This window comes from Malurus melanocephalus, unplaced genomic scaffold (genome assembly GCF_030028575.1).
Source record: "Malurus melanocephalus ecotype Western Australia unplaced genomic scaffold, MMel_1.1 scaffold_30, whole genome shotgun sequence".
NCBI classification, from domain to species: domain Eukaryota; kingdom Metazoa; phylum Chordata; class Aves; order Passeriformes; family Maluridae; genus Malurus; species Malurus melanocephalus.
This window is the reverse complement of record NW_026623262.1, coordinates 2,238,739-2,253,842: the sequence shown is the minus strand read 5'-3', so window position 1 is coordinate 2,253,842 and position 15,104 is coordinate 2,238,739. Positions and strand designations below refer to the sequence as shown.

Below are 15,104 nucleotides of genomic sequence, written 5' to 3'. Positions count from 1 at the left end.
TTCAGTGTAAACTCAACGCAATCTGAGAGTACACAGCTACACTGTGTTACAATACATTGGAAAGAACAAAGGGATACAGATTAAACCCCTTAAAACACAGGCATCTGCAGCGTTATTTACACATTCCATCCAGAYTTTGAGTACAACCTTAGGCAGTGGGACTGTGATTTGAGAGCCATGAACTGTGTCTGCAAGCTAATTCTATATACAGATGGAAGAAAAAGTCATACAACAAAGTCATGGGAATTTATTTGACATCATAATTTCTTCTAGACAAAACAAATCTCAACTCATAAAATAAGATAATAATGTTCTGACTGGTTTATGAGATATTTACCTTGTGCCAACCTTTTAATGGCCATTTTCTCTTTTTCAGCATGAAACCTTCATGTTTGTCTGGCTTCTGGACATTGGTCTGGCCTATTTTCAGACCCTCTATGATTTCCCAGCTGTCAGGTTCCTGGTGTAAAAGCATGAAGACACATGGATTAATTAACTGTGTGCACACATGGTGAAAAATTGCACTTACAAGTAGCATAAGTTCATCAATGCAAGACAAAGAGTAGGAGCCAGGCTTTTAAATCAACCTGTTTAAGTACCAAACTACATGATCACTATCTTATGTATAGCKGTATCTCATTTAAAACTACTAAATACAAACATTTTTGGAAGTCTAACTATTACCAGGTAAGGTAGGTAGTAACAGTGCCATCTGTGGTGCTTCTTAATCATAAAAAAAATCAAATTTTCTGATATTTAAAGTAGAAGCTGCATTGGTTCTGGATGCCCCAGTTTTTCCTCCACATCATAAAAACTGGCAGAAGGGGATGCTTTGTTGCTGATTTTGAGTKCAGCTAGTGATAATCTTCAAAGGCATTTTATGACAGTTTTATCAGCTAACTGAGCCTTCAGAAATCTGAAAAAGGATTTTTTTTWATTTTCCTGCATTCATTTTTCAACTGCATTATGAGAAATTTATGGGAAAGCTAACTAATTTTCTCTCTAGAGAAAAACACAGGAAGAGTATAATTTGAGATCCAACCAGTTGTATGCCTTTCATGGAGCTAATTAAAGTGTATTTCTGGTGCATACCACTWCTAATGCATGGTGACTGATGCAGCTCAAGCCAGACTTACAATGCAACACAGTAAACAGGTAAAGAACAATATTTTTAAAGAMAAAAAAATGGAGTCATGCCTGTATTTCTATCCTCTTGTTACTACTGTAATAAACAGAATTCTGCAYCAGTTTAAAAATCTCTTATTGCAACCTTCTCAGACTGTGTTTTACCAATTACACCTCACAAAGCCGTAAACTTGCATTTTCTCAGATTGTCTGTCCTAACTCCCAGCAATGTTATGAAAAGTTATCAAGAGAGGAAGGAGGTTATAATGCATCAAACATTTAAAGGGAAAAAAAAAGTCTCTGCATTTCCCACAAACTTGTTCAAAGCCAAGCACTGTCCAAACTTGTTCAAAGCCAAGCACTGTCAGTCTTCCATAACACCTCCAAAAATTATGCAGCCCTGGTAACATCAACATTCCCATTATGAAAATATAGTTACAAAAGTAACAGCAATTTCTGAAACTACAATTTTCTGTAAGGTCTTGGTATTTTGGGGTAAAAAGCTCTATCCCAAATGACACATACTGCAGTAAATTTATTCAGCTTAGTTTTCCCTCAATAACCATAAACAGTAACTATCCCATTGTCTGTAAATACCTTACTTGAAATGCAACTTTTTTTACTTCCCCATGTTTTGCTTCAATATTCTGTTTCCATTCTATAGAGGGAAGCACATATGTATGATTTTTTCCCTACAAGGAARTACTTTACACTTGAGTGGGACAAATTAAACTCTAAGTCCCCTGGGGCGAGCAGAGAGTCTCTGCATCTCTGCCAACTGATTYTTCACCGTATTGATTTCTCCTTTAGATGATCAGCTGCAGGCATAAGTTTTTTATCTACTAGATAACATCAGTATTGATTACTTCTCAACTAGGAATCACACAATCTCATATAGGTATCCATTTAAACAAAAGGCCAGATASAGAGGGGCAAAATGAGCAATTATTCAGTGCAGTGTGGATACCTATCCTCTGCAGCACCAGTGCTACGAGCTGTTCTTAAAACCCTCCTAACAATCCAACTGGGCCCCATTCCACAACTCAGGTGTGTTGAGATGTGCCCAATACAAGGGCCATTATGAAAGAGAGCCAAAAATGGGGGAAAAACAGGGAATGAAAGCGATATGCTTGAAGAGTCCTCATCCAAGGGCAGTTGTCAAGTACAGAGCCAGTACTTTAGGACTTCAGCAATTCCATATGGATTACATAAGAAATAGCCCTGTGCAAAGCAGGACTGGGGAACAGTCACAGCGTTCAGTCCCTGCATCTGCACATGTTCCACGTATGGGGATTGAGGGAGCCACTATCAACAGCTTTCTCAAGTCTTTTCACTGCAAAGTATTTATTTTCTAAATAAAAAAGAATAAACCATTTCATTTCCCATGGATGAACAGAATACTTTGTTTTGAAATTGCTTTACCAGGTCTGTTTCAGAACTTACAGACATTTAACTTCAGATTTTTCTTTTCCACCAAATATTCCATCACAGCATCCTCATCTTTTCGATAACAATCTCACTTTTGCATATTAAGTATCTTAAAATGAAGCTTCTTTATGTGGAATTAGACTTGTTTGGAATCACTTATTCCAAAACTGAGGAATTTACCCAGAAAGAAGTTGATTTCAAACCACGACACAAAAGGCTCCACCTTTCATGAACTGGTGGTGTCACCTCCGCAGTTCCATCCTTATCTCTGCCTCAGGAAAGAAAGTCTCAGCAAGAGATTTGAAATTTCAAACTACAAGGGATGTTATTAGGACATTATTTTTTAAACTAATACATTAGGACTTGGGTATGATTTGCTCCATCTTAATAAGAGGATTGGACTGGAAATTTCTCAAAGTCATAGAATCCCACAGTATCCTGAGTTGGAAGTGATGCACAAGGATCATCCAAGTCCCCTCTAATTCCATACTCTRAGAYAGCAAAATTTCTTGCTGGGCMATCCATGTGGRAAAAAWAAAAAAMCAACCAACAAACCTTAATTTTGTTAATATAACATCAAGACCTCAGCTACAGAATAAGAAGCTCCAGGGCAGACTCACAATATGTTCAAAGAATCAAACAAAACTGTCCCAAAAGTGCCGCTCAAACTACTCTGTAACTYTAGAGGGAAACTCACCATGCAGATTCCATCCCAGGTTTTGCTTACCTTGGATAGAGAGAGATGATCRCTTTCAAGGAACTGCTTGCTTAAAGAAGGGTCTGTGCTTCCTGAAGAYGCCTTTCGCTCCAAAATATGAACGCTCTAAAAAATAATTAAAGACAACATCATGGCTCAAAATAGACAAAATACTATCCATCCATGACTTACATGCACAAATAGTTTGCCTTCAGAGGCAGTACACTTCTTTTTCTTTATTATTGGGTTTTAAATTAATTATTTTGTCTAACCCAGAAATGATGGTGAATTTAAAAAAGCCTGGAGAGAGAAGTAATGCAGTTTTACCTACACAGGTTCAAAGCGCTTCTAACCAGACCTATCATGTTTTCTGTTAATATACAAGACACCGARTGCACATTGTGCAGTCAGCACTGCCCTACATTCACTTCTTCACCTAATATATTACTGCCTCTAAAATATTCATTATCACACCTTAACATTTTGGTACTGGCTTCTCAACTGAGATAAAGTAACTCACTACATTAATGCTTTTAAACAGATTACAGGTATTCACAAGATCAGCCTTGCTGGTGCACATTCCTGGAACACCATGATCTTGAACCACTGCAGCTGGCTTTACATGTGACAATACTWCAAAATTTTATATCTTCAAAGCATTGTAATAAATATTAAATACATCATTTCACTACCAGCCCTGAAAAAACTGCTATTCTTAAAAGACACCTAAAAATGTCTTTCCATTTTCCAGAAATGTTTCACTTCTATTTTACAAAACAAAATGGCCAACCAGCAAAAAACTTTGTCATTTATGCTTTAAAAACTTCTGCTTTATCAAAGGAAGTCCAATCTTCTTAGCCCAGTGTATTTTACTAGTCAGACGATAAAAAAATCGTATGTATGTAGCACAAGTGTCCGTGTTACATATCAAATAATTTAATAAACTAATTTGAGCTGAGAACCAGAAATTTCCTAATTTGAGCTGAGAACCACAGAGTTCCTGATGGTAATCATAAACTTTCTCACAAAATAAAGGAAATGCTACTCAGGTACACAGAATCACTTTCTATCAACACAGAAAAGAACCTTAACCTGTTCCTCCAAGAAGATTAAAATGTCTCTTGATTAGCGTAATCAGGATGATTCCCAGCCTTCTTGCCAGTTTTGTCTGGCAGGCAGGAATCCATCCATCCTGAGAGGGAGCAATGCCCAACATCTGTGGAGCAGCTGGGGCAGTTTGCTGTTACATCCCTGCAATTTCATTTTGTGCAATATTTAGAGAGGAGTAGCCCAACAGCCCTCAGCTTGCCAGATTTCCAGTGATATTTTCAATTACATGATTTTAAGTCAGGAAGGTTTTGTGRCTTGGTTTSKTTTTTTTTTTAATTAGCCTTCAGTCATTACAGTTCCACTTCAGTTGAGAAATACATTATTAGCTAGCAGCATTTTAATGAACACTGACTTATGCAACTATTTGTTTGAAAATTGGAAAATGAGCACCTTTTAAATAAAATTGCCTTCTTTACATTTCTTACTTCCAGAAGTGTTGGCCTGTTGTCTATACATGTCTGCTTTTCAGTTYTGTTTTCTCATGACCACCATTACACGAAGATAATTTCTTTAGATTTGTGACATGTCTAGCATAATATTAAGAGACATTATTTGCTGCAAAATGTTTTCCATTAGCACATGTCATTTTTCTGCAAAATTACAGCTAGAAATAATACAATTGCTTGACATTTTAAAAAGCAGCTAATTTTATAGTGCAAGAGTTATTTAGAAGGAAAGAAATAAAAATCATTTAGACTTTGAAGTTATTTTCAAGGGGGTTTTTTGTATTTTAACATGAAATACAGAGTTGGTAAAGGAAGCAGTAAAATAAAAAGCAGGTAAGAAGGAAGAAGAAGGCAGATCAATACAGCTTCTGGCATTTATTTATAATTAAACCAAAAAAATAATAATAATCCATTAAACTAGGCATATCAATCAACTTGGTGCTCTTATTCCTCTCATCCCAAAAATACAGACAGGCAAAGTCAACAACTGCATTTCTGCATTCCAGACTCCCCTAATGTTTCAGGATTACCTAAGCACTGTAGTTGGTTTCTCCTGGAGAAAAATGCCAGCACTGGCACATTCTGTGTGCTCTTGAAAACTCATTCAACAGAATTACAAGTTTAACTCAAATTACTATTTAACTTATTTATGTTCTTATTTGAATTCTATTTAGTATGAAGTGCAAGTTGAATCACTTTCTCTCAACTAAAACCATACTATTTTCTAGTTACCTGAAACATGACAGCAATGGTAAGGCAGACATAGATTCGACTACATACATGCCAATTTTTACTATCTTCTAAACAAGTCATGGTATATGACAAGTAAATATGAAATATTATTTGCAAAGGGAATAKCCTTGAAACTTGCTTTTATCTTGGGCTGCTTCTCAGCCAGCTCTGGCTTTCCTCCTGTTAATGCTGGAAGAAAGRCAGATTCTTGAATATAATTGTGAGAGAAGAGTGAGTGCAAAGCAAAGCAATCATAGGTCACCAATGTATCCCTCCTTTCTATATTCTAGCGTATTTTTTAGATTTTTATAAAGCAGTCGTGTTCCTATCCTTATCCTCAGTCTCTCCTTTTGACCCTGCTCCATAGATATTTTCATTAATCTCAGCTATGAACTAACCAACAAAGGAATTTAACACTTTGTGAATAAAATACAGAGTTAATACTTTTCTTTTTTTTTTTTTGTAATATGTGTTCATCTTGTACAGCAATGTACTCAAGCGCAACACTTTCTCTCTGTAATCTTCTTACTGAAAGACAAGTATATAAGATGCAGTTCTGTAGCATATGAATCATATCCAGGTATGTGTACCTACTTCTTTCCTGGGATATGCAAAGTAAACACTTCTTGTGTAACAGAAATGTCAAGGATTTGTTAGTCCAGGAGCTCTCTGTCAGCCCTTTCTAGAGTTCCAGCTTTGTATTGTACTTCATGTCAATGTTTTAGGTTCTGGAAACAAAGAAGCCTTTGCTTTACAAGGTACTTTTTGACAAATTCTGAAGACAAATAAGCTCCTGCTCTGATGAAGAGSTTCTTGGAGGGAATCATTAGCACAACTGGATAAAGCAGAAAGGAGCTATTTATCATTTTAACAGCAACCTTCCTTTCACCAGAACGATGGTTTGKAACAACTACCAAGTCACAGCTCCAGTGTTAATGGCAATCTCCCTTTGTACTTATCTCAAGAGACAGCAAACAGATAAATTTRCAACATTTGACAGAGAGAATTCAAATTTAGCTAATGATAAAAAGCTTCTTTCTGACAATTGAATAATCACAATTAAAAGGCTTGATATTTTGTTACATAGCCTCAGGCTAGCAATTCAGTTTATTGATGCTGATATGGTTTAAAAAAATGAGGGAAAATAAAATTACATACACAAATCATTCCTTGACATGTATTTTTTTATGAATGGAAACATTGTAGAGATGAAAGGGAGTCMACACAAATAATAAAAAGCTGGACCTCACGTAAAAAAGTGTATAGATTCAGAAAAAGAAAGATCTTTCTTCCTGTGACTGTCTCACTTCTCTCTATAAGCTACCTACTTAGTCTTTCTCAATATCCTTTAGATTTTAATATACACAGTACAAAAATATAGGAGAAAGGAAAAAGAGGGGTTAAATAATCTTCAATCAGGTTTTTCTTTTTTTTTTTTAATGAAATAATGTTCTACTAGGGGATAATAAAAACAGGAGAAGAGAGGTGTCAGAACACCAAATAGCATTACTAAGCCACACAGTTATTCTGTCTAATACATTTGTATATTTTGAATGTGGATAATCCCAATCATGTGTGAGTGTCTGGAAAACAGAAGCGTCCATATTGTACCTGCCATTACCCTCCCTCTTCACTTTTGGGTCTTTCCTCTCCACTGAGAAAATGAAAATACAATCATGCTTCTCTTTCTTCTTCCTCATTTGTTTCCTAGAAATCCTCACTGGCAATGCAGAGAGCTGCACTTCTTCCTTCTAAATCCCCGTGTGTGTTGCATTTCAAGTTTGTGTTCTCAAGGAAAGTGAGACACGGTTATGTAGGTATGGATATGCATGCATGAGGGGAAAAAATGAGACAAAAGAAAGGCAAAAGTGACYGTGCTCTGAAAACGCCACTTTAAATTATCTGTCATAATTTGCATGGGTAATTAAGCYTTTATGAGAGCAATTTCCCTGGTTTTGTAATAGAACATAGCTGCAGGCACCATTTCTAATCTAAATGACATTTAAAAAAAATTCTTTCTTCATAGCTCATATCTGAACTTCAGCATTCTGCATACAACCTGTGAAGCACTCCTAGAGGTAGGATAACTCAGATAGCAACGTTTATGAAGCTCAGAGAACACGTACACACAGTCCCTGGGACTGGTATGAATGCTATCACTGCCTCTCCTTGACTGCTCCAGTCCATTTTTTTTCTTCAAAGCTTTAAGGCCAAGTCTTTCTTTGGAASAGACAGCTGAAGAGTAACAGCAAAAGTTATGCTGCTTCAGACATTTTGTCACACACTGAAGTAAGATCCACTACCTTCCAAACCTAACATTTTTGCACTCTATCAGAGGCACAAGAAAGAACCATGTTGTAGAGCAGCAGCAACTAATCAATGCAAAGAACAATTGCATGCTTTTGTCAACAATTTTACCATTTCATTCTTTGGCTCCCTCAGAACRTTTGCTTGCTCCAGTGAGTTGTTGCTTTAAAGTACTCAACGCTTCCTGCTCTAATCCTGCTTCAATAGTGCTATGTGAAGAAAGTTAATTAGGAAAGTGAGCAAAAGAGAATTACATCACTGTAACAACAGCACTTAGCATTTAGTGGCCTCTTTAGTTTGAGACTCTCAGAGAGATTAATAATTATTATTAAAATAATCCTCAAAACTACTGCAAAGTAAAAAGGCTTCTAAAAGTCTACACTTTGCTAAAGAGCAGAGCTATGAGTAAGACTGCATGTTCTCAGGTCTGCACCATATCTACTAGACAGCTGTCCATCCTTGCCTTTCTTCCTTTCTTTTGAAGTCACAGAGAGACTGACACAGAGAAGTCACACAGAGGAACAAGTGAAATTCACAGGTAACCACCAAGAAYATTTTTCCCAGATGTCACATCAGGCTGACAGCAGCGAGCAAGCATGTAGGCTGCCACCCAGTTTCAGAATAAAGAAGGTTTACAAATGCCTTCAGACGTCTCTTCCACATGGAATACATTAGGGTACATCACATCACACCCTTGTATGAGCAGCACCATCTCAGCATCTACAGAATGGTGATCCCTACCTTGGGAAACACCGCTTTCTGCAGACTACTGTGACAATTCAAATACAGTGATTGTGAAAAGCTAATTGGACATTTTCCAGTACAGATCTTTAGGCAAGACCACAGCCTTGGAATTGCATTCTGCTTCTAAATGTCAGGGCCAGGTAAACATCTTCAGTCCAAACTCAGTCCTTTGTGAATCCCTCATGTACATCCCTTCGTTAAGTCAATAATTCTTGTACAGAAGGGAAAAAAAAAACCCAGCCCAAAACAAACAACAAGCCAAACTAAAACCTGAAAAGCAGACTGCTGCTTTGGAAAGCCCCTTTTTCCCTTCCTTAGAAGCCCCTACCTTTGACTCTTTACATATGGCTAAAAGACAATAGTCCTGTGAAATATGAAAGCTCTTCTAGCAGAAAGGTGATCACACAAGGCTAAAAGCAACAGGACTAAAAGCTTTTCTTCTTTTGAGATTGCTGTGTGGGAAAAGAACCAAGGATTTKTTGAAAAAGCATCCTGATAAAGAAAAACAAAAAGAACAAGAGAACAGTGGATCATCTCTTCCCCACAGAAGACCAAAAAGAAAGGTAAAACATTAGAAGAGAAATCCTCATACTTAAAATAGAAGATATTGCTACATCCATTTTCACATCAKGTATTAGSTAGCCTTTAGGTGTAGAAGATATTGCTACATCCATTTTCACATMATGTATTAGCTAGCCTTTAGGTGTTGTCAGAAAAGTCAAAATCTCTCCTTTGTTCACAGTTTCAATACTATTACTTACCTTCTGTATCACTCCCTCTGTTTAGTAGCCTAAGGTCAGGCTCCAATTTGCCACACTGCACATTATTAACCCTACAATGTATTTTCTTCTTTCTTCTCAGCACAATATTACTACCCACACATTGTAAAGAACATATAATGTAGTACAGTCTGCCTTATGAGTTGCATACTTAGTCAATAAATAAAATGCAGAATATTCGTAAAGAACTTACATCCATAAAACTGAATATACAACATATGATATGATATGCTTGTACCATATTCAGCCACACTTCTAGGAGTTGCTGGTTTTCCTCCATTTTGCTGTGCAGGAGTATGTACCTAGCCTTTTCAGAGTTTCATAAGGGATGAATCACCCTTGCCAGCATGGCCCACAAAAAAGGCTATAAGAATTTCACTTTCTATGTTACCTTTTTTATGAAGACTCCTATTAACAGGTTTCAAATTCTGCAACAGTTCACAGTAGGAAAAACTGCTGCTGCTCTCCTCTGGTATTCCTTATTGAGRGTACCACAACTGCCTTGCCACCCCGTTCAGCTCAGGGGTTAAACAAAATACATTGTTTCTGGGCCTTCTTCTGCCTAACAGTCCAAATTAAACACATTTTAATGAAAATGAACAACAAAAATCTGAAATCAGTTTTTAAGTTATTGCTGGCTTCATTAGTCTATTCATTTATCTATTACTTAGTCATGGAGCCTGCAAATTGGCAATATCAAAGCTTTTGCTGACTGCTAATTCTCTTACGTGATGTATATCGTGCAAATAAAAAAGCRACATTAAAATGCCAGCTTTATATACAGCACGACATTTTCCACTCTCCCTGAAATGATTTATCATGGTCATGTTCACACTCATTCAGCCTCCTGCACTATAATTTATTGGGAAACTGTTCCGTAATTGCTGGTATGACTTTGACAAGAATTATATTATGAGAAGGTTTCAATCATTAACCAACTCGAAATAACCAGTGTTATCCTCACATATGACAATAAAAGTTATATTGGCACTTCATCCAGTCACATCACTTTCCATATTCATTTATATTACCAGTTCAGGAAGGGTGGTTTTCTCCYAGCTCCTCTGAAGAGTCCAAGGAGKCAGCAAGACAGAATTTTAAAGCCTTTCCAAAGTAAAATCCAACCGCTCCCGAACCAAAATCCCCTACCCCTCTAGCTATCATTGTGTTTGGGCAAAAACCTATGACCAGCAAGGAAAGAAATTAAAAATACAGCTGTTACAGCRGATGGAAGGATGAAATGGCTGTGCACAGAGGAACTGTGCATGTGTCCTGCCCTGGGTACAGCACTAATGCACTTCATGCTGCATTGCATGCTGCAGCTCAGTTTCTTTCTGCAGAAGACATTGCTCACCCATTCAATCTCTTGCCCTTAACACTGAAAGCACTAAGGCAAAAAAAAAAAATTTTAAAAACCTTAGGAGTAGCCCTTCCAGTCCACATTTACATGCCTAAGTATATCATTAAGCATCATCACACTTTATGGGATCCTCTGGATGCATCACACCATCAACCTTTATAGCATTATTTTAAAATCATGCTTCACAATTCCGTGACCAAATACGGATTTAAAGTTAAGCACCCATTTTATTACGATGACAGGTATASCTTGCTCTGTACCGTTGCTATGGTAACAGATATGGTAGCCATTAGATTTATGGTAAAATGTATTCCCAAGAGGTAATTTAATTTTTTTTTATTCCTAGTTGCATGGTTGTGTCAAACTACCTAATTACAAAGAAAACTGAGAGAATATGCTCTTAGCTGAGACCAGCAGCCTGAGAGTCTTGCATTTACCTTCTTTGGGTTTAAATGTGGGAGACAAAATATACTGTGATGCTTTAAACAAATTACATCAAAATTCTTGCTCCAGATGAAGCTAATGAAAAATTATGAGGTTATATCCTAACCAAGACTTAATTCATTGAATACAGCTATCCAGAATCCTGTAAACTATGAAATGGGAAAGTATTTATCACTTGTAAAAAAATACTTTTTGGATTTATTCAAGCAATGGGTATTAGCAAAAAAATTCCACACACATTTCCTGCCTGTTGTTGAGCATGCATTAGAATTCTTCTCCTGATTTAACATTTTTAACATATCCTGTGGTGAGACTATTTACATTCAAACCTGTAAATTTTACAATTTCATTAAAAATTCTCGGGTTTCAAAATTTTTATGATAGGTAAAGGAAAAAACTTCCTCTGCAGCACCTGAGAAAATAGCATCAGTTACCCTACACAGCTGAGAAAATATTCCTGAACCATTCAAGTAAATGCATACCACAGCAATTTATTTTTATTATTTGCCTTTTTTAATGGATCAAAGTTTCAAATATGTTACTGTTCTAACCACTTTTTCAGTATCAACCTTTTAATTTGTGAAACACACATGTAAGAACTTATTTGAAATCTAGCGGACAGCTCTGATATTTTCTCAAGTGCTCCCACTGATATTGTGGCCAGACTGTACACCCAGCCCTCAAAAAACACCCACAGGAGTGCTCAAGTTGTTTTGAGGGGATATCATACAGTCTTCATCTCCAAGAGATCCTGGAGAAAAGGTGTAGTGCTTTACATCTACATAAACAAGAGTCTCTTAACAGTGTAAGTCTACCATAACTCAACCAGTACTCTATGGCAGAACAATCAGTGTTACTTACTCAAGGCAGAACAATCAGTGTTAATTTGTAGTAAAATAAATAATATTTAGAGTGTTAGGTGTTTGCAAAAAGGATGAACAACATCATATTTAAACTGAATTACCACCTTCTAAAACAATAATGCAGSTCTGTTGTTAAATTTACAAAAAGAGATATTCACAAACGACACAAAATGATTTTAAGAAACTGTGGGTTTGTGCTGCCAAAGAAACTACTTCCCAAAAGACTCCAGAACATGTTTCCTACTTGTCTATAAGATTATGTATTTCTTGTTCCAGTGCCTGTATTGCTTCTAAATCTCTTTCAAGCCACTTTAAAAAATGGAAAAAGTAAATTCAAAAACTCAACAGTTTTTGGCTACAGTGATATCATCCAACACTATAAGCAATCAAATCTAGAGCGAGCAGGAACTGACAGTCACATTACAGTAATAAAAGYATCATCCCACCAGATGGAATGAACATCGAGAGCATTTCCTTACCTGCCTCCTGTCTCTCTGAGACGATGATGAGGAGGAGGCACTTCTATGTGATGGAGTGGATGTTTTGTGAGCTGGAGATATGCTCTTCTCCTCTGAACTCATCTTTGCAGCAAAGCTGGATTAATGATCTTGTGCTCTTATCACTCATGTACAAAAAGGAAAGGGATGGTCTTCCACATCCTTCTGTTTCACAGTTTATGGACAGCCAAAGAGGAAGTCAATCTCAGCTGAACTGCACCCTAATAAAGAAAAATGTAAGAGAAACAGTGAATGAACTGTCTCAATTTGAGACAATGTTTTCAGAGAAAAAYGTTACAAAGTAAATGTTTCCTCTGAAGTGAAAACTTTGATAATTTTGCCCCACTAATATGAAATAGATGTTCGGGCAAAAGTGAAGAGAAAAAAAAAGTAGTTTATTAACAAAACACAGTGCCCACAGGACACAGATAAAAAGTAACTGTTAGATATTTAACACTCATGAACACACGCTACATCCTCCCCCACAGCCGCTCCCACATGGTGCGCAGAATGATGGTGACCCTGTCCATGGGAAAAAGTCCATGTGGCCGCTCCCGCAACAGTGGCAAAGCCTGGATTATAGTCCTTTTCCGCACTGTGGGTGAAACACAGGGCTCGGTGTGTTTTCCTGTCACTGGCTTGGCTTCTTCTGAAGTCCGGGAGAAGACAGAGGKTTGCGGCTTCTCCCCGCCAGCTGATGAATTGCTCCAGAAGAAAAATCATAGCAGTTGCAGAGGGGGGGTGGGTAGCAGTCCAGGAAAAGCTGTTTGCCCAAGATAACACACCTGAGCTGGCTAAACGGCAACAGTGGAACTCTGCAGCAGACAGGGAGCAGGGCCTCTCACGGCGCTGAGCCGAGCTCCAAAAGCCAATGAGCTGAGCTCCAAAAGCAAATGGCTGCACCAGAGCTCACCCATCCCAGTGCAGGGGGCATTCCCTTTGCTGTTCACTCACCCACTGCTAGGTACATCACTCCTTTACCACTCTAGAAGTTTTCTCTCACTTACTTCTCTCCACCCAAACMTTTAATTTCCATCCACAGAAACAGAACTGAAAAACTGATACTTAGAGGAGCACAGAGGGTATTTGTGTCAATAAATAGTCAAACACTACCTGTCAAGCCCTATAAAAACGCTGCAAGTACTTCATGACAGCTCAGGAACGGAGTTACACTTCTCCATGTTTAACAGATTGCTKTGCTCTTGCTTCAGCTGACTGATACAGTGTCTGATCTTCCATTAACCTTGGATAAAACTGTTCCCTGAATGAGATGTTAGCTTCAGGCAGATGACATATCTTCTCCACTGCCCTCTCTAATTTTGAAATAGTGCCCTTCCACATTCACTGTGATGACAGCATAGCAAGGGTCAGCACAGCAGAGCTAACTGCAGATGGTTGTGGAGAAAGGTGCTGTACTGCACTATGTTAAATCAGATCAGGACACAAATGCATTAACACTTAGACAGGACTGCACACTCAGGAAATTATGCCACATTGAAGATAAAGCTCTAGCTTCCCCAATTTCAACAGATGCCCATGCAAGAATGTCATCCTGAGCCCAGATATTCACACAGAGGCAGTGAAATAATAATTTACATTGTACCACCAGCTTCCGAAAACTACACCCTCAGAAACACACTCCTGCTGGAGCCAACATCTGTGCTGACTYGTGACAGGCAGCTTTCCTGCTTGCTGTGCTAAGGGAAAGTGGAATGGCTTCACTTTATTAGTTATCAGTACTTTTGTAAGTATGAATACCATCCATATCTTATGAATGAGTTTCAATCTCCATSAAGGAGTCTCCCCAAGAATTACAAATCTCACACAATATCCAGAGTCCACACAGCATCCCAGTGGCATGAGTGGGAGGACATGGCTGTTCCAACAGCAAGAGCTGCCCACATTCCCTGAACATCTTGGCAAATTCTGTATTCTTCTCATGATGACAGGTTCCTCCCAGAAGAGGCCTAAGAAGATGGGTTCTGCTGGAGCTACTGCAATACAAAAGGTTGCAGGAAGAAAGAAACAAGCTGCAAAGCACGTTTGTTTCAGAACTTCAGAGAGAAAACAAAATGAAGATGAACCCAAAGAAAGGCTTTTCCTTCTATTCTAGCATACCAGGGACTGCTGGTCTATTTTAAAAGTGTTTTCATACRTTTCCTACAAATGCATCAGGGAAATTCGAGTCACAGGGGTGTACCAACAGGGATATCTCAACATCCATGCAATTTTCATTTAAATAAAAAATGGAGTAACAAAAATCAGAACAAAAATATTATAATCCTAGCTTACAAAGACCACTTGAGTTATTTAATGGCAAATCTGCAGTTACTTTCAGCTGTGAGGTCACTGAATTTTTTTTAGCAGAGTAGCCTTCAGCCAAATGTCTATGTCTAAATAAAAAGAAGGAAAATAACACACTTTATTTTTCATATCAGAAACCACTAATTTTTACATTAGAGATATTTTGCTTACCAAGACATCCTGGTATCATATGAAACAAAATTATTTCAAATGCATTAAAATAAATGACCAATCTACTGCCAAGTTTGAAAAGTGTGATTATTTCTGT

General features: G+C 37.6%; 1 protein-coding gene across 5 annotated transcripts in view; it reads right to left on the bottom strand.

Annotated features, from left to right (window-relative positions):
• OSBPL6 (oxysterol binding protein like 6) overlaps positions 1–15,104 on the bottom strand; it is an 87,514-nt gene that overhangs the window by 35,092 nt on the left and 37,318 nt on the right. For all 5 annotated transcript variants that reach the window (XM_057363726.1, XM_057363722.1, XM_057363724.1 and 2 more), the window contains exons 2-4: positions 12,515–12,753; positions 3,281–3,376; positions 338–460 (exon numbers count right to left, since the gene is read on the bottom strand). In XM_057363726.1, the coding sequence (XP_057219709.1) occupies positions 338–460; positions 3,281–3,376; positions 12,515–12,616 (321 nt within the window). In that variant the 5' untranslated portion in view covers positions 12,617–12,753. The remainder of the gene's footprint in view (positions 1–337; positions 461–3,280; positions 3,377–12,514; positions 12,754–15,104) is intronic.